General features: G+C 47.1%; 2 protein-coding genes across 2 annotated transcripts in view; one reads left to right on the top strand and one right to left on the bottom strand.

Annotated features, from left to right (window-relative positions):
* The window catches only part of LOC311138763 (calmodulin-regulated spectrin-associated protein 3-like), a 37,577-nt gene extending 27,287 nt beyond the window's left edge, over nt 1-10,290 (top strand). The window contains exons 6-17 of the mRNA XM_084173573.1: nt 302-599; nt 1,146-1,230; nt 1,613-1,655; nt 1,852-1,922; nt 2,364-2,436; nt 2,630-4,886; nt 4,984-5,117; nt 5,317-5,603; nt 5,753-5,855; nt 6,099-6,217; nt 6,805-6,923; nt 7,520-10,290. Of these exons, the coding sequence (XP_084029699.1) occupies nt 302-599; nt 1,146-1,230; nt 1,613-1,655; nt 1,852-1,922; nt 2,364-2,436; nt 2,630-4,886; nt 4,984-5,117; nt 5,317-5,603; nt 5,753-5,855; nt 6,099-6,217; nt 6,805-6,923; nt 7,520-7,822 (3,892 nt within the window). The 3' untranslated portion in view covers nt 7,823-10,290. The remainder of the gene's footprint in view (nt 1-301; nt 600-1,145; nt 1,231-1,612; nt 1,656-1,851; nt 1,923-2,363; nt 2,437-2,629; nt 4,887-4,983; nt 5,118-5,316; nt 5,604-5,752; nt 5,856-6,098; nt 6,218-6,804; nt 6,924-7,519) is intronic.
* A 3,572-nt stretch (nt 10,291-13,862) lies between these two features.
* Nucleotides 13,863-25,333, bottom strand: LOC311103181 (nuclear receptor subfamily 5 group A member 2-like). The gene is made up of 7 exons (XM_084144734.1): nt 25,093-25,333; nt 23,613-23,728; nt 23,049-23,190; nt 20,815-21,566; nt 20,568-20,687; nt 15,481-15,628; nt 13,863-15,130 (listed from the first exon to the last, which is right to left on the bottom strand). The coding sequence occupies exons 1-7, from the start codon at nt 25,187-25,189 to the stop codon at nt 14,883-14,885; spliced, it is 1,623 nt and encodes a 540-aa protein (XP_084000860.1). The 5' UTR covers nt 25,190-25,333; the 3' UTR covers nt 13,863-14,882.
* Between the last annotated feature and the right edge of the window lie 907 nt (nt 25,334-26,240).

The following is a 26,240-nucleotide window of genomic DNA, read 5'->3' as shown; positions in this document are numbered from 1 at the left end:
GCCCCGGCCTGTTGCGACTAGAGGGTAAAACCACATGATAAAAAATTTACATGACAGTATTTGATATGCAAATACAAATTAAAAACAGTGGACTAGTTGTCGAATATAATGTAGTTCATGCCTGGGGGTTTGTCTAAAAAGCCTAGCTTACTATGTCACACAAGGTTCCATTTAGGTTTAAACCACACTTTCTTTAATACAGTAACATATTGTATTACTGTGTGCAGTGTGTCATTCCACTTCCTGTACTACCTGCTCATTGTCCTGTGTTAGATGTTTATATGAAATACTCCATGGCCTGACTACCTGCTCATTGTACCATTCCTGTGTTAAATGGGTGCCACAATATGGCTTCCCTCTGCTCTAGCCTCCAACCTGTATGTGTGACTTTCGGAAGGGTTGGGATAAAGCGGACCGCCGTGTATTTTTGGACAATAAAGTCCTTGTTTTCTTCTTCAGACGTGTGTATGAAGGAGTCCGTGGCGGTGGCAGACAGCCTGTACAACCTGCAGCTGATCCGAGAGTTCTGTGACAGCTGTCTGAAGAGCTGCTGTCCCCTGGTGTTGGAGGACCTGCTCTACACCCCACTGGAGCTCCAGGTACTACATCCACACCTCACTATGGGGCCCATATAGCCACATCTACATTTACATTTACATTTTAGTCATTTAGCAGACGCTCTTATCCAGAGCGACTTACAGGAGCAATTAGGGTTAAGGGCCTTGCTCAAGGGCACATCGACAGATTTTTCACCTAGTCGGCTCTACAACAACCCTTTTCCCGGAGAGCTACCCTCCTGTAGGTTTTTGCTCCAACCCCTGTTGTAACTAACCTGATTCATTTAGCTTATTATTAGGTGTGCTAGACTAGGGTTGGAGTAAAAACCAACAGGAGGGTAGCGCTCCAGAAACAGGGTTGGAGAGCCCTGATCTACACAGTGTCTTGCCCTCAGAGCCATTTATTTAGAAATATATGGCTCTGCCTAGACTGTCTTATACAGAGAGTGTTTGACCAACTGGAGCTGGATGCCGTACATGTAATAGAACTAGTAGAGCATGAAACTTTATTGATACCCAGGAATGATTTGTTATGGAGATCGAAACAGCATTACATGGGTCCTTTAACTGTTTCTCTGGTATGTTCAGGTCAACATGATGAGTTTCCTAGCAGAGCTGCTGTGTTGGTTTGAGGTACGGAGGCCAGAGTTTGTTCAGCCACTGAACACCACTGGTAAGTGTTTGTGCCGGGCCCTGTTCAGGAGGATGCAATGTTACAAAACTCACATAGAAATGTGTCCTATAGAACAAATATGATGGTTTGTCAAGTAGAATAAGGAATTATGTCAGCTCTAGTTATTACATTTATATCTGCAATACACCCCTGGGCCTATATTCATATAGCGACTCCGAGCAGGAGTGCTGATCTAGGATCAGGTCTTCCCTGTCCATATAATCTTATTCATTGTGATCTAAAAGGCTAAACTGATCCTAAATCAGTACTCCTACATTTCAGATGCTTGATACATTCAAGTCCTAGTCTGATATGTGATTCCTGTGTAGGCCTAAATGGCAGTATCGATGTTTGACTCATGAGACTGTTTATTTTATTCCAGATGCTTCTGCACCGATCAAGCCAACCAGTTTGAGCAATAACAGGTACAGCAGCTCTGATCTGTTATAGAAAATAAAAAGTGATCTATTTCAGGAATGGTATCTTTTGAGTGAAAGTTTTTTTATTGTGAGAGCTCTGGTGAGTGAGAGTAGATTTCCAATGTACAGTATTTATTACATATGGCAAATCAACTTAAACTTGAAACTTGATCTTGAAACAAAATGTTTGTCTGTATTTCAGCGGCTCTCCATCCATCTTCAAGAAGCCGTTCCTGCCCATCTCCTCGCCAGTGTCGCCAGGGCCTGTGCCAGGTGAGAGCAGGGCGACGTCATCCCATCATTTACGTCTGTCCCACTTCTGTTCTCTGGGTTCAAATAGTATTTGTTTTATTTACAACACTGTAGCTGTGCTTGATTGATTGACACAATGAAAGCAATGGAAAGAAATGGAATAGTCCCAAAAGTGCAAACCCTGTTAATCTGAGACTCCAGGCAGGCATGCTCAATCAAATGCTCCTCAAAGTATTTGAGGGAAAACAGATACTTGAGTTTGCACCCAGGTCTAGTGAGGATGCCATTGCATCTTTTATAACTGTGTTGTCCGCGTTTGTTTACCAGTGGGTCCATGTAAAGGTTTTTCTGTCTGTCTGTTAATCTGTGTGTTTGTGCATCTTTGTATGCCCTGACTTGTGTCTTTTGTGGTGTCTGTCTGTCTCTGTCTGTCTGTGTTGATTACTGTGTGAATGTGTGCAGGGTCTCTGACTCAGTCTGCCTCCATGTCTCATGTAGAGGGAGCTGGGAGAACATGGACCAAGAAGCCTTTCAGGTAGGCCCCATCTGTCTCTCTGTCTCTTCGTGTGTGTTGTTAGCTCCATATTTCAGTTGTATCTCAATACAAAGTTTGGAGTAAATTCTATTTCAATTAAGTCATTCAGCAAGTAAACTCTCTCACTCTCTCTCTCACACACTGTCTCCCTCCGTCTCCATCTATCTCTGTCCGTCTCTCTGTCTCCGTCCAGTCGTCCCCTGTCCTCGGCCGTGTCCTTTAGCATTCCCTTCGGCATGGACAGCGACGTGGACATCGTGATGGGAGGCGCCATCACCCGCTCGGTCAGCTCTGACAACGTGGCCCCCGGCCAGACCATGACCCGCGTGCCCTACACCCCCCCAGAGGACCTTAGTCACCTGCTTAGCAAGCCCCCCGCCACCCCCGGCTCCCACAGACCATCCTGGGCCACCCAGAGCTCCTCCGTGGTGCCCATGCTGCTGAAGGAGAACGGCCTGGGAGAGGGAGAGGGAGAGGGGGAGGGGGAGCTGCCCACCATCGAGGAGGCCCTGCAGATCATCCACAACGAGGGCAAGATGGAACCCCGGCTGCACCCCGACGGGGCAGCCGACGGATTCTTCCTGCATTCGCCCGATGACCCGGCCAGCGCCAGACACAATGGCCGCGCCCCTCACCCCTCCCACCCGCTTAACCCCGTACCCCTCAGCTGCTCCGCCCCGTCCCGCTCTGGGATGATGTACCACCCCCATCTCCCCATGGGGGGCAAAATGCAGACACCCAAGGAGCAGCCCTCCTCTACCCCCTCCTCCCGCACCCGACACACCTCAGAGGGCTCGCGGGACGACGACTCGGTGCTGAGGGACGGGAGCGTGGACTCTGACGCCTCTGAGGACCTCCTCCTCCTCCCCAATGCCCAGTCCACCCCTGCCACGCCTGATGTCCACACCAGAGGCCGAGGAGGGGGGGACGACGCCCAGGACAGCGGCGTGAGGATGACCAGCTTTGCTGAGCGCAAGAAGAAACCGTCGACAGTGGGCGAATCCACTAAAAGTGACGGCGCCAGCAGCAGCGAACCTGTCGCCCCGGCAGCGACGGCGTCGATGACCAGCTGGGCGGCCCAGCCACAGAAGTCGACGGAGGAGAGCCCCAGTAAGAGCCCTGGACTGACCACCGAGATGTCCGAGCTGGGAGCCCGGCTGGAGGAGAAGAGGAAGGCCATCGAGGCCCAGAAGAAACGTATTGAGGCCATCTTCGCTAAGCACCGCCAGAGACTGGGCAAGAGCGCCTTCCTGCAGCTGAAGAAGGAGCAGGGGGAGGGAGAGGAGGAGGAGGGCCAGGTTAGCGCCTCCTCCACAGAGGAGGACCTCAGGGGGCTGACGCTAGAGGAAAGGCTGGCTCACATGGAGGACGAGGAGCAGCAGGAGGCGCAGCAGCAGGAGAAACGGCGCCCCTCAGTGGAGCAGGAGGGGAACGTCAAACCTTCAACATACCTGGACAACAAGCAGGCCTCCTTACCCAAGGACAGGGCAGGTAGAGAAGGTGTGCAGGGAGAGAAGGGTGCCGGGTCAGGAGGACAGAAGGCCGGGGTGGTAGTGCATCAGCCAGCGCCCTTGGGGGACTACAACAACGCTGTATCAAAGCTGAACGCGGCGCTAAGCTCTCTGCAGAGCGACATGCAGCGCCTCTCAGAACAACAGAACCAACTCATCAGGAAGAAGCCCGCCACTCCCGCCGGCAACAAGTCCTGGGTGATCCCGCCCAGTCTCAAATCCTCAGCATCTCCCCCGACCCGCATGTCCCGCGCGTCCACCCCTCGCAACCTTGCCTCCGCCTCCTCTCCCACCTCGTCATCCCGCCGCAACGCCGCCAGTCCCGCCAGAACACCCAAGTCGCCTCAGGTCCATCGCCGGGCCCAGTCGGTGCCTCCCAAGAGCCCCAAGCACCAGGCCACCCACTACCACCACGCCCGCCCCCAGGATCTCAAAGTGCCGGGCCTGTCGCGCGTGCTCACCCCCCCGCAGAACGTGGACACTATCCCCCACCTGCGCCGCGCCTCCCCCTGGCAGTGCAGAGACCAGAACTCCTCCACCTTCAACATCAGCTCTGCCCCCAGCCCTGCCTCCACCCCAACCCACATCCCCTCCCCAACCCCCACCCCCCGGGCGCTGTCGCTGGCCCTGGATGACAACATGTCAGATGCCGGCTCGAACGAGGACCAGAGCATCTTCAGCATGGACCTGGATGCCGCCACATCTCAGGCCTCGGGGAGAAAGGAGCGTGGGGGTGGTGGGAGCTCGGGGGCGCCCTCGGAGTGCTCGTTTGAAAGTGACGTTCCGGCAGCGGGGGTGTTTAATGGCAAGCGCAGCAGCCTGATCGAGATTTCTCTATCGGCCTTGGACAGGGACGGGGACGACCTGAGTGTCATGGACGACTCCATGAGCGACGTGACCGAACCTGAGATGAAGGGAGGGGTCGGCTTCTTCTTTAAGGTTAGTCGACTGTGTGCGTTTGTCTGTCTGTGTCTGTCTGTCTGAGTATGAGGTTAAGCCTGACTAATCCTGTATCTGTGCGTGTGTCCGTCATCAGGATGACAAGGTGCGGCCGGAGGACGAGATGGCCCAGAGGAAAGCAGCCCTGATGCAGAAACAGCAGAAGAGGGCGGAGGAGATGAAGAGACGCAGGCTGGAGCAGGAGGAGAAGAAGGAGAAGGAGCATGCGATGTGCGTTGCGTTTTCAATCCACTTACAGTACTGTGTTGTCCAACAGCCGACTCTGAATAAACTAATGGAGCTGCTTATGTTTCTTGTTGTTGTATAATAATGTGATTGATTTGAATAATTTGAATAATTCATTGATTTGATTGATTCATTGGTTAACCCCCCCCCCCCCCCCCCTCCTCCCCTCTCTCTATACCTATAGCCGACCCGAGTGGTTTAACATCGAGGGCTGGGGAGACAAGGGTGGTGGTGGTGGTGAGGACCGGCTCCGGCCCCCCGGTACCCCCCCTTCAGATAGCACGACCCAGCGGAGAGACACCTTCACCAGGCAGGAGTACGAGCGGAGGCAGCAGCTGAAGATCATGGAGGATCTGGACAAGGTGTTGCGGCAGAAGCCCACCACGGTGCGCGGCGTGAAGAAGCAGAGACCCAAGACCATGTTCCGGGACGACTCAGTGCTTTCCCGCAGCCCCGCCAAGGGATTCATGGGTAAATATAAACTCCACCCCCATCTCTCCCATCGCTGAGTCTGGGGGCGTTCCAGGTCGGGTTTCATTTGCAGTTGTGCTGCGTATCTCAGAAGATTGCTATGTCATATTAATGTGCTTTTCTCTGTGTGTTTGTTTCTCTCTCTCTAGGCTCCAAACTCAACAAGGTATATTCCCACTCTACCATGAACCTGTCCTCAATGGCTAACGACACTGGCAACAGCGGGACGCTGACCGTCAGGAAATCTCCCAGGTAACTGTCAACAATAACGAGCTGTATTTTACCGCACAGGTAGCTATGGTTAACCGTAATGAGTTGTATTTCCCATGCATAGAGACCTGCAGCTACTGAATGAATCATCAAATACAGCTGCCTGACTATGCCCCCCTTCCGTCCTTATTATTGGCCTATTTTTAAAACAAATGTGTGATTCAATGTCTGTCTGTGTTTATTTTCCGGTATATAGATTGTTTTGTTGTTATGCTTTCCTTACAGCCGATCTCACTCCCCCTCGAGGCTGATGTCACCAGGACGAATGGCCAATCAGAACGGAGAGAAGGACTGGGAGAACGCCTCCACGGCCTCGTCTCCCGCCTCCATCCCAGAATACACCGGTACGTTTACCTTTAACCCTACGTTACAGCTCACTGTTAACCATCACTCTGGGTCCATGACTGTGACATCATCTCTAGGTCCCTCTTGTTCCAATAATATCCACACTAGCATTCATCAATAATCTCACTTAACCCAGAACTAAAGTATTGTGTAATTTGTCAGATGCTCGATTTAAGTTCTAGGTCCGTACGAGAAGAGCTAGAATGAGAACTGGAACGAAGAGCTCCACCCTCTCTCTTTGCAAGTTACGGGCCCCATGTCCCCTATCTGTCCGAATTTCGTAAGATGCTAAGACCTGCAAAATGGGGATTTGTCCAAAGCACTGGAACTAATGCTGCTCGTTGTCTCACGCATCCCGTTGTATCATTACAGATCTACGATACTATTTATGTTTACGTAGTCTGTCCAAGTGGAATGCTAGTGTGGATATTGAAACAGAGCCTATACTGAGAATACGATGTCATCATAAGTATCTGTTTGAACCAATCCACCACATGTTAACAGAAAGTCTGTATGGGAACGTACTTGGTCATTGATCTATGGCATGTGATTTGTGTTGATTTGTGATATTTGTGTTGGCTTCCAGGGCCCAAGCTGTACAAGGAGCCCAGCTTCAAGTCCAACAAGTTCATCATCCACAACGCTATCTCCCGCTGCTGCCTTGCCGGCAAGGTCAACGAACCGCAGAAAAACAAGATTGTAGAGGTCAGAACTCTTTAAATCAACAACTCGCCTTAGATCCTTTTAAATCAATGTGTGCATCCCACGGGGGACCAGTATGAAAAAAAAAAAAATGTATGCACTAACTGTTAGTCGCTCTGAAAATGACTTAAATGTAAATGGCACCACCATATTCCATTATAGTGCACTACAAAGGGAATAGGGTGCCATTTGAGATGCAAACAACAACCCCGTTAGAGCCCTTTAAATCAACAACCTTGCTAACCCCCTCTCCGCTCCACTGGCTGGTTAGGCTGGACTGGCTGTCACAGTCTACCTGGTTGGAGGCTCCCCACTGCCACTGTTCATATCCCGTTCACCTCTCTCTCTCGCACTCGCTATCTCTCTCTTTCTATTTCTCTCTCGGTCTCTCAATCTCTCTTTCTATTTCTCTCTCTCTGTCTCTCTCTCGCTTTGTCACTCTCTCTCTCTCAATTCACTTAAATTCAAAGGGCTTTATTGGCATGGGAAACATACGTTTACATTGCCAAAGCTCACTCACTCACGATTTGTATTGAATTGTGTCATTGTTAAAGCGTTTTTAACATTGTTTTACCTCCCCCTCTCCTTCTATGGTTCAGGAGATGGAGAAGTGCCAGGCCAACCACTTCCTCATCCTCTTCCGTGACTCCAGTTGTCAGTTCCGGGCCGTCTACACCATGAACCTAGAGACCGAGGAAATGGTGCGCCTCACGGGCATTGGGCCACGCGTCATCAGCCCCGCCATGGTGGAGTCCATCTACAAGTATAGCTCGGACCGCAAACAATTCACCACCATCCCGTCCAAGACCATGTCTATGAGCGTCGATGCCTTCACCATCCCCGGGCACCTGTGGCAGAGCAAACGCCCGGGCACCCCCAAGAAGTTGGGGACCCCCAAATAATAACGAGAACATCTCAATGATGGAGGAGGTGGTTGGCGGGGGGAGGAAGGTCGCGGACATATGTAAATCAGGGGCCCCTCCTCTCCCCACCACCCTCTTCCCCCCTCCTTTCTCTTATATTGGCGCTGTCCAGTGTTGGCTGTTGATTTGGAGACTGCTTTAGTTCAGTAGGCTGGTCAGGTAGACCAGTGGAGGGATCTGAAAGGAATAAATTACACTGGTGCCAGACATATACAAACCACCTGCCCCTTTAAGCCTGTCCAACCGGATGGTCTCTGCCCCTTTAAGACCAACCTGGGTCGTTTTTCGTTGCAAAATGTTTTGCTACGGTGTGCACTAATGAATATGACCCTTATCAGCTCTGTGTATGGGGGACATTGGTACATGTCATGTGTCAAGGGGGCCAGCTACAGATGATCACTACTACTAAAGCCATTCATAGGGCCCTGTCTGTCACACACTACACCCCATAGGGGCCTCTGATTGCCCCCCCCCCAGACTGATCTACTTAGATTGTCAAATAATAATAATGTTGTGATAGGACTGGAATTAACATGGGTTCTTCCCACCCTACTGGACCTCTCACCCCAGGGCCTCTCCCCAGACTCCTGCTGCCTTCCCTTCTCCCCCAGGCCTCCCCCACCTCCCTCTGACTCCCCCCTGCCTTCCCACTGCCTCCCCTTGACTAACCCCGTCCACAGTCATCCATTGTGACCTTAAGCACTCAGTGGTGAGCATGAGAGGGAACATCTCACACACTACCGCAGCTCTCTGAACAGAACATGGGGGGACAGACTCGCAATCTCCCCCTCTCTTTCTCTCTCTTTTCTCTCTCTTTCATCTGACCTCCTTTCTTTTTCTTTAATTCCGGGGCTCTTTCTCCTCCCATCTGCTGCCTCTCCGTGCAGACGGGACAGAAGAACCCAAGCTGAAAGAAATCAGACTTAGCAAAATGCTCTCTCATTAATGTAGGGCGCACCCGAACCACTCGGCTCCCCCGGGTGTGTCATTGGCCAGTCGAGGACTGGGAGGTACTGTATTGGGCGGGTCCACCGAGGGCTCTAGCACTCTTGAGGGGCTGCCATGCCTGTCAGTCAGAGCGTTATGAAGGACTCCGCCCAGCTCCAACTCTACTTCAGCTGTAGACATCTGGATGTTTTTTTTTTACACCACTTTTGACATGTGCTGAGTGAATCGCTTCGGCCTTGCTTTATTTCCTATTTCAGTACGAGAGGAGGAATGAAAATAGCGTTATACATGATTATCTTGATGAATGATACTGGAAAAAATGAAGGAGGACTTTATACTCTGTTTAGCGTTACCCTGGATTCACAGTAAGAGAAAAAAAGAAACTAAAATGAATGACAATGTAATATATATGAATGCTGTTTATTGCTGATTACTTTCATTTTTGACAATGATTTGTACAAACAAGTTCAACTATTAATAAGCTAGCCTGCTGCTTTACCATTAACGAGGTGTGTGTGTTTGAGAGAAGAGCGGCCAGTGAGTGAAAGAGAAGAAAAACTGTCTGACAAGAGACTTAGCGAACTCTCCACAATCTGAGAAATAAACCCAGAAGGACAAAAATGAACAAACTGTGTTATTTGAGAAACACACACACACACACACAGTATATGTTACCTGTGAATGAAGGATAATCAGGACTGTATCAGCCCTAATTCGGTCCCTCTGCAGGGTATGGTGTGGTACTATATGGGGTTTTGGGTAAACCTAGGCCTAGACCACATGACCCCATAGGGTGCCATTTGGAACACAAACCATGTTGTTTCTGGTGTAACCTGTAGGCACTAGTGGGTTCTGATCTCGTCTTGGCTTCATTTAGCATTACATCAGCTGATGTAGGCCAATCAGCTGTCATCTCTCATGTTTCACATCACAAACTGCCTACAACAACAACAAAACGTTCCTGTCGTTCTGACAGATTTAAAATGGAGATCTGATTTAAAAAATGTTGTCTCTAAAGCAGCATTTATGAAATGAAAGCGTGACAATGGGTTTGTACGTTCGGTGTGTATGGCAAGGAGTGTGAGATTAATGGACCTGTGTGACACTGTGTTGGTGTAATGTGTATATCTGTTTGTAAAGTTGAGTACGTATGCGATAGTCGAACTATAACTGGATTCTGTGCAATTCTCCTGTAGACAGACAGTCAGTCAGTCATGTAACCCCAAGGTGTATTTATTGGGTAAAGATTAGAAGGATTATTTGATGTTTAGTATCAAGATTCTATTATTTGTATTTGATTTTTTTTCTCCATTAAAGTGGTGATTCACATGTTCATTTCATAGAAGTCATGTCCGACATGTCGTGTATGTTGTCTTTTTTTATTTTGCTCTGTTACCACCGTGTCGATGTGGGCAGAGTATTTGTGTTCCTCTCACACACATTTTCATGATTACATCCCAGGTAACTGGACCAGGCTAATAAAATCATTTAAAAAATCACCATTACCCCTTTAATTTCTGTCATGCTCATCCTTAGTGTTTCTGGACCCACCTTAAATGAACAACTTTAAAGGCTTAACAAAGCCTTCATGAACCCATTATAGGGCTACATACAGTAGGTGCTTCACAAATCATTTAAAAGCCGATTTGTACTATATATTTAAAACAAGTATTCAGACCCCTTGACTTTTTCCACATTTTGTTACGTTACAGCCTTATTCTAAAATGGATTAAATTGTTTTTTCCCATCATCAACCTACACACAATACCCCATAATGACAAAGCAAAAACTGATTTTTATAAATTTTTGCAAATGTATAAAAAAAAAGAAAGAAACTGAAATATCACATTTACTCAGTACTTTGTTGAAGCACCTTTGGCAGTGATTACATCCTCCAGTCTTCTTGGGTATGACGATACAGGCTTGGCACACCTGTATTTGTGGAGGCCCATTCTTCTCTGCAGATCCTCTCAAGTTCTGTCAGGTTGGATGGGGAGCGTCGCTGCACAGCTATTTTCAGGTCTCTCCAGATAGGGTTCAAGTCCGGGCTCTGGCTGGGCCACTCAAGGACATTCAGAAACTTGTCCCAAAGCCACTCCTCAAAATCAAATCAAATAAAATGGTATTTGCCACATGCGCCGAATACAACAGGTGTAGACATTACAGTGAAATGCTTAATTAACCAACAATGCATAAAACAATCTAAATCAAAATAAGAATAAAAGCAAATAACTAAAGAGCAGCAGTAAAATAACAGTAGGGAGGCTATATACAGGGGGGGTACCGGTGCAGAGTCAATGTGGCTAGTCGAGGTAATTGAGGTAATATGTACATGTGGGTAGAGTTAAAGTGACTATGCATAAATAATAAACAGAGTAGCAGCAGCGTAAAAGAGGGGGATGGGGTGGGGGTGGGGGGGCAGTGCAAATAGTCCGGGTAGCCATGATTAGCTGTTCAGGAGTCTTATCGCTTGGGGGTAGAAGCTGTTGAGAAGCCTTTTGGACCTAGACTTGGCGCTCTGGTACCGCTTGCCGTGCGGTAGCAGAGAGAACGGTCTATGACTAGGGTGGCTGGAGTCTTTGACAATTTTGAGGGCCTTCATCTGACACCGCCTGGTATAGAGGTCCTGGATGGCAGGAAGCTTGGCCCCAGTGATGTACTGGGCCGTACACACTACCCTCTGTAGTGCCTTGCGGTCGGAGGCCGAGCAGTTGCCATACCAGGCGGTGATGCAACCAGTCAGGATGCTCTCGATGGTGCAGCTGTATAACCTTTTGAGGATCTGAGGACACATGCCAAATCTTTTCAGTCTCCTGAGGGGGAATAGGCTTTGTCGTGCCCTCTTCACGACTGTCTTGGTGTGTTTGGACCATGATAGTTTGTTGGTGATGTGAACACCAAGTACTTGAAGCTCTCAAACTGTTCCACTACAGCCCCGTTGATGAGAATGGGGGCGTGCTCAGTCCTCTTTTTTTTCCTGTAGTCCACGATTATCTCCTTTGTCCTGCGTTGTCTTGTTTGTGTGCTTAGGGTCATTGTCCTGTTGGAAGGTGAACCTTCACCCCAGTCTGAGGTCCTGAGCGCTCTGGAGCAGGTTTTCATCAAGGATATCTCTGTACTTTGCTCCATTCATCATTCCCTCGATCCTGACTAGTCTCCCAGTCGCTGCTGCTGAAAAACACAGCATGATGCTGCCACCACCATGCTTCCACCACTGTGCCAGGTTTCCTCCAGACGTGACGCTTGACATTCAGGCCAAAGAGTTCAATCTTGGTTTCATCAGACCAGAGAATCTGGTTTCTCATGGTCAGTCCTTTAGGTGCCTTTTGGCAAACTCCAAGTGGGATGTCATGTGCCTTTTACTGAGGAGTGGCTTCCGTCTGGCCACTCTACCATAAAGTCCTGATTGGTGGAGTGCTGCAGAGATGGTTGTCCTTCTGGAAGGTTCTCCCATCTCCACAGAGGAACTCTGGAGCTCTGTCAGAGTGACCATCGGGTTCTTGTTCACCTCCTTGACCAATGCCCTTCTCCCCTGATTGCTCAGTTTGGCTGGGCGGCCAGCTCTAGGAAGAGTCTTGGTGGTTCCAAACTTCTTCCATTTAAGAATGATGGAGGCCACTGTGTTCTTGGGGACCTTCAATGCTGCAGAAATGTGTTGGTACCTTTCCCCAGATCTGTGCCTCGACACAATCCTGTCTCGGAGCTCTACGGACAATTCCTTCGACCTCATGGCTTGGTTTTTGCTCTGACATGCACTGTCAACTGTGGGACCTTATATAGACAGGTGTGTGCCTTTCCAAATCATGTCCAATCTATTCAATTTACAACAGGTGGACTCCAATGAAGTTGTAGAAACATCTCAAGGATGATCAATGGAAACAGGATGCACCTGAGCTCAATTTCGAGTCTCATAGCAAAGGGTCTGAATCCTTATGTAAATAAGGTATTTCTGTTTTTTACTTCTAAAACACTGTTTTCAAATTGTCTTTATGGGGTATTGTGTGTAGATTGATGAGGATTTATATTTATTTAATCCATTTTAGAATAAGGCTGTAACGTAACAAAATGTGGAACAAGTCAAGGGGTCTTAATACTTTCCGAATGCACTGTACGTTAACATCTAGCGCTTTTCCAAATGTGGCATAGCTCTTTTTTCACCCTTTATGCATACAGAATGGTATTTGCTTATAAATGATTTCTAAAGCATCTACCGTATGGAGGCCTTATAGAGTGTTTATGAAAGCTTCATAAAACATTTTAAAAGTTGTTTGTTTAAAGTTACATTGCCTATCGGTTCCACGTTTTTATAGTTTGAGAGAATTTCTTTCCTTTTCATAGTCTCTTTTCCCCTAATTTCATTTAGATTTTTTTGAAGTCCATACTATCACTGTCAGCATTAGCAGAATTGCACTGTGACTAGCTATGAAGACTGTTTGCTAAATGCCATGTGTGTAACTGAAACTCGTACGCTCTATGGCCCATATCAACAAAAAAAGAGTGTGAGGAAATGAAAGTATGTTAAGTACAGGTTGAGCGCATTCTTGCTCACACACACACACACACACTTGAGGCTTCCACTTTTCACAATTATTGTTTATAGGGGTGTCATGCACCCCAAAATTCTGAGGGGAAACAAAGTGAGTGAGGATGACTAGGGGGGTGGTTCGGAGGTGGGCTAGGTCCCCCGTCCGGAAGTTGGCGAATTTAGCATTTTTCAAACACCTGAAACAGCTTTTTCGCCATATCAATACATAGACCTCTTGAGCAGTCTGTATCCTCCTGACTGGTGGTTCTTTTTTTTAATAAACTAAATATGCTTCTCTGCAAAAATCTGGGTACAAGATTAAAGGAATGTAAATCTTTCAGTACATTTAGTAATTGCTTGCTTTTCTAAGTCTACCAACCTGGCATGCCAACTCAGTTAGACAAGCTAGCTACTCTAACTTGATTGATGCCTGAAATGGCTTCTTGGTAGCTAGTTATGAGGTTGGGAGATAGGGAACCTATCTGGGCTAGCTAAAGCCAACTTCATAAAATTGCTAGGTGGCGTGTAGTATTACAGAGAAGTAACAACATTTAAATGATTATTTTATTTTATTTTTCAGGACAAATCTGAGGGGGCACATGACACCGCTGCTTGTTTATTTCAAACATGTCTTGTGGTAAAGGGATGACATAATTTACTCCAGGTTTTATCTGACAGAAAACAAAACTGATACACATCATTTGACAAGACAATGTGATGTATATGTCGTCTGCATAATGGGTGTACAGGAGAAGAGGAGAGAGCAAATGGCAGTGTTTTGGTTCCTACTCCCATCTGACTGAATACTGACTAGTTAACTCAGGGTTTCAAACAAATGATAAATTAGAGATGAATAATTGAATAATGTAATACTGATCTGAATAACCGGTAATGATTACTTGGGAGGAAGCACACAAAGTAGATGGATGTTGTTACTAACCACAGATCCTGGATCAGATGTTAATGTCTTATCCCCTTAATGGTTATGGTTAGGAATGGGGTTCGGGTCATCTGGGCACAACTTTTCAAAAATGGATTTCAGCTATCGGATAGGATTAAATGCATAGAAAGAATATATAGAACGGGAGTCCCCATTCAAGTCAATGATTCGTCCGTTTTATTCATTCTATTTCTATGCATTTAATCCTATTCGATAGGAGAAACCCAGATAGATAACTTTTGAAAATCTTAGATCTGTGTTTAGGGACAATGTCGTGTTCATCATGCTACACCTTGGCAAAAATGTTTTACAATGGAATACAAAAAGTAGCCTCTCCCTGTGCCAAATGAACACAACCCAGGTGAAGAGAGGGAGCCCACCAGCCTAGTCCAGCAGGTAGTTGTTCAGCTGTGCATAGCAATCAGCATCTCTGTGAGTGGAGCAGGGTGTGCGTCCCAAATGGCACCCTATTCACTATATAGTGCACTACCTTTGATCAAAGCTCTATGGGCCCAGGTTAAAAGTAGTACACCATGTAGGGAATAGGTTGCCATTTGGGACAAGCCCAGGGTGTTGTTCAACTGTGTTTAGCGTTCAGCATCTCTGTTAGCAAGGCAAGGTGGTATTCAGCTGTGTTTAGCGTGCAGCATCTCTGTGAGCAATGAGTTGCAGGGCAGATCGCCCAGTAGGTGGCGCTGGTACAGATACTCCTCCATCTGCAGGCTGATGCTGCGAATCTCAGGAAGCCGTAGCAGCAGTTGGCCAAACTTGTCGGAGTGACCCGGGTGGGTGTAGAGGGTGTGGTCCATCAGGGTGCGGTTCACCCTTTCCTGGGTCCGCTCCACCTGCCGGCGGTCCTGCACCGACTTCACGTCTGCAGGGTCAAGAGGGACAGGTAGAGACAGTTAGTGGATAGTTAGTGCATAGCTAATGGATAGTTAGTTGAATATCTATAAACCATCTGTAGGGGACTATCCAAACGGACTTCACGTCTGCAGTGTGGAAAAGAAAGGCAGAGACAGTTTGATTATTTTACTATCAAACAATTGGGAAGTGTCTACTGTGAGATTGTCTAATACAAAACCCAATCAAGTTGTCTGTTTCCAGTGGAGATCCCTTGGCTGAGAATCAGTCAACCAGGGACCAAAACCAGAACCAGTGACCTACAGCAGTGGTACATCAGAGCAAAGTAACATTCAGTGTAGGACAGGAGGACTCACTCACCAGGGTTGAAGAGGACCAGGTATTTGAGGCACACAAACTCCTGTGTGTCCAGGTGGAAGGCCTTGAGTTTGACCACCAGGTCCTGAGTCCTTGACACCAGACTGGTCAAAGTGACCCCTGCCTGGGTCAGGATGTTCGACACCTCAATCTGCATCAGAGAGACAGGACTATTTAGGACCTTATAGGACTTCCAGACTTGACAGCTTCCAGACTATTCAAAACTTTAAAACAATTTACGACTTTCAGACTATTCACTTTTAGACTATCCAGATTTTTGTGTGTGTATGACCCTCTCTCTCTCTATACTGAACAAAAATATAAACGCAACCTGCAACAATTTTAAAGATTTTACTGAGTTACAGTTCATATAAGGAAATCAGTCAATATAAATAAATTCATTAGGCCCTAATCTATGGATTTCACGTGACTGTTGTTCACAGATACCTTAAAAAAAGGTAAGGGTGTGGATCAGAAAACCAGTAAGTATCTGGTGTGACCACCATTTTCCTCATGCAGCACGACACATCTCCTTCGCATAGAGTTGATCAGGCTGTTGATTGTGGGCTGTGGAATGTTGTCCCACTCCTCTTCAATGGCTGCTGGGTATTGGCGGGAACTCGCTGTCGTATATGTCGATCCGGAGCATCCCAAATATGCGCAATGGGTGACATGTCTGGTGAGTATGCAGGCCATGGAAGAACTGGGACATTTTCAGCTTCCAGGAACTGTGTACAGATCCTTGCGACATGGGACCTCGCATTATCATGCTGAAACATGAGGTGATGGTGGCGGATGAATGGCACAACAATGGGCCTCAGGATCTCATCACGGCATCTCTATGCATTCAAATTGCCATCAATAAAATTTAAATGTGTTCGTTGTTCATAGCTTACGCCTGCCCATACCATAACCCCACCGCCACCATGGGGCACTCTGTTCACAACGTTGACATCAGCAAACCGCTCACCCACACAATGGCATACACGTGGTCTGCAGTTGTGAGGCCAGTTGGACGTACTGACAAATTCTCTAAAATGTTGTTGGAGGCAGCTTATTAACTTTAAATTCTTGGGCAATTCCTGTAGTCAGCATACCAATTGCACACTCCCTCAACTTGAGGCATCTGTGGCATTGTGTTGTGTGACAGAGCGACATACAGTTAGTGCATTCATCTTAAGATCGCTAGGTAGGACAACCACATATCACAGTCATAGTAAGTACATTTTCCTCAATAACGTAGCTGTCAGCAAAGTCAGAGCTAGTAAGAAAAAAAATGTGAGTAAAGTGCGAGTGTTAGTTCATAAAAGGCACTATTGTTTTGGGGGGGTGGGGGCAAGTACCATGGTCTTGCAGTGGATGCGAGCTTCGACTGGAAGCCATTTGAGTGTGCGGAGGAGCGGGGTGACATGGGAGAACTTGGGAAGGTTGAACACCAGGCTGGCTGCAGCGCTCTGGATAAGTTGCAGGGGTTTGATAGCACAAGCGGGGAGCCCAGCCAACAGCGAGTTGCAGTAGTCCAGATGAGAGATGACAAGTCCCTGGATTAGGACCTGTAGGAGCGAGTCACTGCTTTGATGTTTCCAGAGAACGACAGGGTGTTGTCCAGGGTCACGCCAAGGTTCTTTTCTCTCTGGGAGGGGGACACCGTGGAGTGGTCAACCGTGATGGAGAGGTCTTTTAGCGGGCAGGTCTTCCCCGGGAGGAAGATCAGCTCCGTCTTGTTGAGGTTGAGCTTGAGGTGGTGGGCCGACATCCAAACTGAGATATCTGCCAGGCACACAGAGACGGTTGTTGCCACCTGATTGTCAGAAGGGGGAAAGGAGAAAAGTAGTTGAGTGTCATCCACCTAGCAATGATAGTAGAGACCATGTGAGGATATGATGGAGCAGAGTGACTTGGTGTATAGAGAGAAGAGGAGAGGGCATAGAACCGAGCCCTGGGGGACACCAGTCATAAGAGTAAGTGGTGCAGACAATTATCCTCTCCACGTCACCTGGTACGAGCGGCCTGCCAGGTAGGATGCAATCCAAGAGTGTGCAGAGCCTGAGACGCCCAGCCCTGAGAGGGTGGAGAGGAGCATATGATAGTTCACGGTGTTGAAGGTAACGGATAGATATAGGAGGATGAGAACAGAGGATAGAGATTTAGCTTTGACAGTGCGGAGAGCCTCCGTGACACAGAGAAGAGCAGTCTTGGTTGAGTGACCCGTCTTGAAGCCTGACTGGTTAGGTTCAAAAATATAATTCTGAGAGAGTTGGTCAGAGACGGCACCCTCAAGTGTTTTGGAATGAAAAGAAAGAAGGGATACCAGTCTGTAATTTTTGACGTCAGAGGAGTCAAGTGACTCTGTACCGGTACCCCCTGTATATAGCCTCCCTACTGTTTTTTAATTTTACTGCTGCTCTTTAATTATTTGTTATTTGTTATTTTTTACTTATCTATTTTTTTCCTTAACACTTATTTTTCTTAAAACAGCATTGTTGGTTAAGGGCTTGTAAGTAAGCATTTCACTGTAAGGTCTACACCTGTTGTATTTGGCGCATGTGGAAAATAAAATTTAATTTGATTTGATTTGAAGTGTTGGTTTCTTGAGGAAGGGAGTGACACAGGCCATGTTGAAGTCAGAGGGGAAGCATCTTGTGGTCAGGGATGAGTTGATGAGGGAAGTGAGAAATGGGAGAAGGTGTCCAGAGATGGTCTGGAGAAGGGAGGAGGGGAGAGGGTCGAGCGGGCAGGTTGTCGGGCGGCCGGACCTCACTAGTCACAGGATTTCATCTGGAGAGAGAGGGGAGAAAGAGGTCAAGGCGTAGGGTAGTTCTGTGTGAGTGATTACCAGTGGACTCAATAGGCTGAGTGAATGAGGAGCGGATGTCTTCAACCTTCTTTTCAAAGTGGTTGACAGAGTCGTCTGCAGAGAGGGAAAATGGAGGGGGTGGAGGATTAACTAGGGAGGAGAAGGTGGAAAATAGTTTCCTAGGGTTAGCGGCAGAAGCTTTAAATTTAGAGTGATAGAAAGTGGCTTTAGCAGCGGATAGAGAGGAAGAGAAGGTAGAGAGGAGGGAGTGGAAGGATGATAGGTCCTCTGGAAGTTTAGTTTTCCTCCATTTTCGCTCAGCTGCCCGCAGCCCTGTTCTGTAAGCTTGCAATGAGTCACTCAACCACGGAGCAAAAAGGGAAGGCAGAGCCAACCGGGAGGAAAAGGGACAGTGCGAGTCATAGGATGCAGAAAGGGGGGAGAGTAGGGCTGAAGAGGCAGAATCAGGAGACAGGAGGGATAAGGATTTAGCAGAAGGGAGAAATGATAGGACAGAAGAGTGAGGGGGATTATTTAGTGAACTATGTGCTAAACAACGTTAAATCACGGACGTCTCTGTTGCTAGACAAGAACTAAGAATGGTTCCTTTCACTGGGCTTGTGTATGTGTGAAATGGGGATCTGACCTAAGGTCGAATTGCTTGCTCTTACCTAATCCATGGCTGTCTTACCTTATCAGAGACTGAATCCAGACTGTTGCCTAATGCATCTCTCCTCAAACAAAGGTTCTGAGAGCGGAGCCAAAGTTGAACAGCGTTTAGACTAGTCATGAGTAATTACAGCATGACGGGAGGGAAGAGGAGTAGGTTTGGGTATGTTTGAAAGATTACGTGTAAATCTGTCATGTCCAACAATCAATCTTCAGGTCAAGCTCGGGAGAGCTGGGGTGGAACAGAGTTTAAACTAAACATTAGTGTTTTTGCAAGATAAGGGATTGATTGATTGTATTACTATTGATTCTGAACTGAATAAAAGTTGAATTTAGCCGCCATCATAGACAAAGGGAGTGGGCGGAGCGATAGAGAGCGGGAAACTGAAGAGGGAGGGGTTTTGAGCTAGAAGGGATGTGAATGGGACTATATAGACGGGGAGCAGAGAGAGAGAAGGAAGGCTACTCTGCAGACCAGCCCGGCTTTGTTGAATTGTAATAAAGTCAATCTTGATTCTACAAAAACTCTGGAAGAACTTTGATTTTCAATAAAGTATAGTGATTATTTTCCACATCAAGAGGAGAAAGTAGTGGGAGCGAGAGAGCAAAGATTGCAACAGTACATGACCATCTGAGTAGGGGCTGAGTGACTAGGGCTGGAGGAAATGGAGACAGAAAAGGAAACAAAGTAGTGATCAGAGACTTGGAGGGGGTTGCAGTGAGATTAGTAGGCGAACAGCCTCTAGTAAAGATGAGGTCAACCGTATTGCCTGCCTTGTGAGTGGGAGGGGACTGAGAAAGGGTGAGGTCAAAAGAGGCAAGGAGGGAAAATAAGTTGGAAAGAAATTAATCAAAGGCAGACGTCGCAAGGTTGAAGTCGGCAAATACGAACAGCGGTGAGCCATCGTCAGGAAATTCGTTTATCAAGGTGCCAAGCTCATTGAGGAACTCTCTAAGGGCACCTGGTGGGCGATAGATGACAACAATGTTAAGCTTGAGTGGACAAGTGACAGTGACAGCATGAATTCAAATGAGAAGAAGAGAGAGCAGCTGTAGCAGTGTTTTCTGGGGTGATCCATGTCTCCATCAGGGCCAAAAAGTAAAGGGACTGAAGGGCAGCATAGGCTGAGATGAACTCGGTATCCTTGACCGCAGATCAGCAGTTCCAAACGTTGCCAGAGACCAGGAATTCCACATGAGTTGTGTGTGCAGGGTACACTAAATTAGAAGGGTTGCAGCCAAGGGCTGTGGAGCATCTGTAAAGCCTACAGGGAGAGGAACAAGCTGGGATAGAAAACACACACATAGTTGCCAAAGCTACAAAAGAGCAAAACTAGATAATCTGAAAATAACTAGGTAAGATACTCAAGTGAGAGAGTGGTGTGGAGCCTTTCTCTCACACTATTCAGACTACACAGGACGTTCAGACTCTTCAAACTAGAGTTTAGGCCCTATAGTGTTATTCAGGCAATACATTATAGTATGAGCTGATCGAGAAGGAGGAGGAGGAGATGGAAAGTGTGAGGAGGAAAGGGTGAGGAAGAGGAAGAGGACGAACATGAGGACAAGTACAAGGTTGACTACAAGGAGGAGGAGGAGGACAGTGATTGGAGGTGGTAGCTACCTGTTGTCCTGTGACCAGATAGATGCAGCTTTCTCTGCTGTAGGCCACCTGTCGACACAGGTGATCCAGCACCAGCAGCTCACTCCAACAGCTCTGCAGCAGCACCATCTGGTCCTCCACCTAAAGGAGCCACCACCAGGACCACACACAGGTCAGTATCCTCTCAATGCAGTCGATTCAGGAAGTGAATTGAAAACGTCCCATTGTTTTCTATGAGGATAATTTTTTTTATGTGTGTGTGTATGACCTTGAGCTCCTTGAAGAGAATACTGTTCCTGGCCCATTCCACAAGCCCGAACAGAGTCTGGTCAGCCATTTTACACATGATACTGAAGGTGTTGAGGTGGTCGTGTTTCCCGCGGCTTGCCTGCTCTCTCTGTAGGCTGGCCAGCACCTTGGCACACACCTGGCTCTCATCTGGCTCACCCTCCAGAAGCTGGGCCAGGAAGCTAGGTGTGGGAGCAGTCAATATGGAGGTTTGGATCGGGGTGGAGCTTGGAGTGGAGCTCGGGGTGGTTGTGGGCGTGGTGAGTGGGGTGAGTAACCCGTTAGGTATGGGCGGGGTTGGAGGTGCTGGGCAGTAGCTGTAAGGCATCATCTCACTTTTCTCCTGGGGGTATCCTGATCCCCCTACATGGAAGGAACGGTGGTACAGTCCAGGGTAAGCCAGGGACAGAGGAGGAGCTAGAGCCCCCCTGTCCTGGTTCATGGTGCAGTCCAGAAGCATGGGGGGGAGCTCCGAATGGCCCATATTGGAGGGGTAGGCCTGCGATTGGTGGAAATTGCCAGAGGGCAGGGGTGCCGATGTGTGACTGGACATCAGGTGAATGTTTGAAACGGAAGGCTGGTGTGTTTGTGCACTTTCCAGTTTGATACTGTAGGGGGTGGTGCTGTGCTGCTGGTGGTGGTAGACCCATCTCTGCTGTTTCATCTGCCTGTCTCGTCGATACAGAGGGCCAAACTTGTTCCGGCCACCTCTCATTCGGTCTGCCCTTACCGCTGTAGGACCAGAGAGTAACATACAGTACAGGTATGAGTATACTGACACTATAATGAAGAGAGAGTAACATGAGTACATTGAAACTATATTTAAACGAGGAAGACAAAGTTACATATGAGTGTATTGACACTATAACAAATAAAGAGAGAGTAACAGGAGTAACAATCCTGCCAGGGTTTGCATTTGTTCGGGGACTATTCTAATGGTTCCTACACCCATTGTGCCAGCACTGCCAGGTAAGCTCAATCAAACTCAGCAAAATTATTTGAAGATTCCCACGGGGGGCCAATATTAAAAATGAATGCACTCACTAACTGTAAGTCGCTCTGGATAAGAGCGTCTGCTAAATGACTAAAATGTAATGTAAATAAAGACAAACCAATACTACTTGATCCCAGGTCTGATGTTAGCATGTTTTAGTGTACAGTATCTGGGTCAGTTCTGGTTTATGAGTCCACAGATAAGCCATATGAGGGAACAACATGGAAGGGTGTCAATGGAAGGAGAGGTAAGGCATTCCACAGGTACACCAGAGCCATATACTACATACAGGTAATTGCCAAAATAATGGAAACACTTCAGTACATGATACAAAGTATATTGAAAGCAGGTGCTTTCACACAGCTGTGATTCCTGAATTAATTAATTAAGCAATTAACATCCCATCATGCTTCGGGTCATATATAATAATGCTGGGCAGGCCATTATTTTGGACATTACTTTGGCTACCATGGCTATGCCCCCATAGGATGACAATGCCCCCACCCACAGGCCACGAGTGGTCACTGAATGGTTTGATGAGCATGAAATTTGTAAACCATATGCCATGGCCATCTCAGTCACCAGATCTCAACCCTATTGAACACTTATGGGAGATTCTGGAGCGCCGTCTGAGACAGCGTTTTCCACCACCATCAACAAAACACCAAATGATGGAATTTCGCATGGAAGAAGTGTCGCATCCCTCCAATAGAATTCCAGACACTTGTAGAATCTATGCCAAGGTGCATTGAAGCTTCTCTGGATCGTGGTGGCCCAACACCCTATTAAGACACTTTATATTGGTGTCCTTTATTTTGGCAGTTACCTGTATACTGTATATCAGGGATGGGCAACTTTGATGGGGGTGGGGGCCACAAAAATCTGAACTCATCATGAGGGGCCACAGTTGCTCACGGGTCTGCATATCCACATCCATACCCCCCCCTCCCTTTTTGGGGGGAAATAATCAGAGGACCTTCAAAAGCGGCCCACCAGTTGCCCATCCCTGCTTTATATGGTTCTGAGTCCCACAGGTCTGGCCTTGTGCTGGGTCTCAAGTATTGTTTTGAGGACCCACGTTGATTATTTTGTGTGTATGCATGTGTTTGAGTGTGTGTTAATGCATTTGGTTTAAGTATGTGTGTGTGCACATGCACATGCACATGTGAGTGTGTGTGTGTGTGTGTGTGTGTGTGTGTGTGTGTGTGTGTGTGCTGTACCCTCTCTCTTCATGCCCACGGCCAGGCACTTCTGAAAGCGGCAGTAGGGGCAACGTTTCCTCTGGGAGGGGTTCATGGGACAGCTCTGTCTTTCTATACAGGTGTAACGCTTGTTGTTCTGCACCGAACGCTTGAAGAAACCCTGCAGATAGAGAGGGAGGGGGGCGGAGAGAGACAGAGAGAGAGGGGGTGAGGGAGAGAGGGGGGAGAGGTGGGTGTGTGTGGAGAGAGAGAGACAGAGAGAGCTCAATCAAGCTGATACTAGGATGCTGTTTCTGTGCCTTGGTATATCTCTAAGGAAACAATGAAATCAATTAGATCTACGATAGAGCAGACCAAATAGTCTTGGTTTCATGTAGCTGCTCTTGACTGAGCTGGCCTGGTGTAATATAATAAATTAAATAGTCCCAAAAGTGAGGAAAAAACCCCACATCCCATCTGCCACTCCAGGCAGGCTCAATGTAACAGTCAACAAAATCATCACTATTTGAAACAAGTATGTCATCGAAAACAAGTGTGTCATTGAAAACAAGTGTGTCATCGATCAAGCTGGGCGTACAGTACCTTGCAGCTCTCGCAGGTGAGCAGTCCATAGTGGTAGCCAGACACTTTGTCTCCACAGACTGGACAGCCCTCAGCCTGATCTGGCCTGGTCTCTGGCTCTGTCTTCAGCTCCTGAGCTGGGGAGTGGGAGAGGGGAAGGTTTAGCTGTTTAGGATCCCCATTAGCTGTTTCACATGCAGGAGCTACTCTTCCTGGGGTCCACAAGGTGTTGGGGTGTCATGCATTGGCTAATGGCAGGGATTAAAGAGACCTCTCTCTATCTGTCTGCTTGTTATTAGGTGGCTGACCAAGGTCTGACTAAGGGCTAGATTCAATCTGATTATAAAGGTCATGTTTCCGTGTTCGTGGAGACCGCATCACAGTAAACACTGCATAAGTCGGTTGGCTCAATCGGAAATTACCTTTAAATGTCAATCACGCTATAATGCAGATCTTCTGCGGTCCGGGTTGAATCTAGGCCTAAGTTAATAGTCAAGTCAAGTTCTTGTACTTATACTTATTCATCAATCTGAGTCCAAATTCACAAAGCATCTCAAAGTAGGAGTGCTGATCCCCCTTGTTATTCATTATGATTTAAAAGGCAAAACCAAACTGATCCTAGATCAGCACTCCTACTATGAGACGCTTTATGAACACGGGCCCTGGTTTATTGTTCAGTAGATGAGAGGTGGCGGCCTCTGAACAGCCATATTGTTACATATACAGTGTTCTTATCACTCAGATCAATAGGCTAAAACTATAAATTGTCTTATCATGACACTTACGTAATTCATATTGACCATGTTTTTAGTGAATTAACCCAGAGGAGTTAGTTATTATTATGGTTTAGAATGATATATTCAGTATACACATCTATTCTAACAGATTTGGACAATAACAAAGTACATTTGGCAATGGAAATTATGATATTAAGAGGAAATTCACCAATGTCAATATTTGATAAATAGTGGGCGATTTAAAGAAAGTTCCCTCTCCCTGAAGCTGTCTTCACACCCTTCATTCAACTGATGTATCAAAGTACTGTGATCACTAGCCTGGCTCTACACTGTATAGCTGTATCCAACTCTTCTTTCCTTGTAATGCCATCGAACAGAGAGAGGAGTTGGCCAAAGCACAAACAGGCTGGACCAGCATTTCCCAAACCCGGTCCTGGGGACCCCAAGGGGTGCACATTTTCAAGTTTTTATGATTTCAATCATATGTGTAGTGCTAGGGCAAAACACTAAAAGTGCACCCCTTCGGGTCCCCAGGACCGAGTTTGGAAAACGCTGGACTGGACCATCAGGTTATATGATCACACCTTTTGTGTCACAAACAAAACATTCTGAGAGGCACCTAGTAGCTTGTAGCTATATCTTAAACATAATGCTAGCCAAGGCAGCTAGAACAGTAACAGTAACAGTTATAGTCCAGGTCAGTAACAGCAACCGTAATAACTGTACCAGCAAGATTACCAGTCCAGGTCAGTAGCAGTACTTACATGTTAACGATCCCTCCGAAGACAACAGATCCAGAGGCTGGGCCTGGCGTAGGTCCTGGCCCTGGTCCGCATGGTGATGGCCCTGGGGTACGTTCATTTTGGAAGAGGGGATAGCCTACCCGCCCTAACTAGTTCCTCATAGCCAGAAGCAGCAGGAGCCCAGACAGACAAACGGACAGACAGAGACAGAGAGGCAGGCAGCCACAGCAGGGACCTCTGCTGTCTGTCTAAGGACCCACTATTGGACTGTGCTCCATAGTGGACTTTGGACTTTGCTCCATAGTGGCGGTGCAATAAAACCCTGTCCTGACGTACTGGCACTCCTACCACAGCCAGTAGAGTGAAGACCTTCTTGGAAGAATTCCTGTGCAGTAAGTAGGTGCTGAAGGTAGGCAGGCATGTAGGTAGGTAGGTAGACAGGTAGGTAGACAGATAGGTAGGCAGCCAAGTAGGTAGACAGATAGGTAGGCAGGTAAGTAGGTAGGTAAGCAGGTAGGTTGGAAGGTAGAAAGGTACACTGTAACAAATTGCTGTAAATGTACTGCAAAAAATACACAGTTAGCTATATAATTCTATATTACAGTACAGTACTGTAAAGAACAATGCATTATGGGGACTCAATGGCATTCCGCTACCCTGCTGTAAAATTACAGCAATTGCAATTATTACAATATAATTAATAATACATTTTACAGTAAAGTATTACCTGTTTTGCTGTATATTTACAGCAGCATACTGTGAATTATGGTGCGTTGTGGGAAAATGTTGTGGGTGGGGAAATAATCTCTGGCTATTTAACATATTTTAAGCCGTGCCTTGTAAGAGGCTATTTTTGTTGCACCCATTAGTGAGAATGTTGTACTAACAGAATACAGTACCATACCGTATTGTGGAAATCTAAAAACCTTGTCCTGTAAATCTACAGTAATTTACTGGCTACTGTGCTACCAGTAATTTACTGTAATTCAGCAAACATTTTATTTAGTCATTTAGCACAGGGCTCCCCCCAAACAAACAGTATTATTATTATTTAAAAAATGTAAGGAACTCGGTCCGGCTTTCAACTTACTCTTGAAAGTTGTAATAGTAGAATGTACAAGGTACAATTTCGAAATTGTGTAGTGCATAATCAGTTTTCCTCATCATGT

The sequence above is a fragment of the Coregonus lavaretus genome, assembly GCF_964263955.1.
Source record: "Coregonus lavaretus genome assembly, chromosome: 2".
Lineage (NCBI taxonomy): Eukaryota > Metazoa > Chordata > Actinopteri > Salmoniformes > Salmonidae > Coregonus > Coregonus lavaretus.
Note: the sequence above shows the minus strand (reverse complement) of the source record. Positions and strands in the feature narration are given on the sequence as shown.

What these genes read in the sequence shown, in the direction of transcription:
- LOC311103181 (XM_084144734.1), bottom strand. Translation starts at nt 25,189, where the DNA reads ATGAACGTACCCCAGGGCCATCACCATGCGGACCAGGGCCAGGACCTA. An exon ending in TCACCTGCGAGAGCTGCAAG is followed by an intron (nt 23,191 to 23,612) that starts GTACTGTACGCC and finishes CTCTATCTGCAG; the next exon opens with GGTTTCTTCAAGCGTTCGGT. An exon ending in CGTGGGCATGAAGAGAGAGG is followed by an intron (nt 21,567 to 23,048) that starts GTACAGCACACA and finishes CTGGTCCTACAG; the next exon opens with CGGTAAGGGCAGACCGAATG.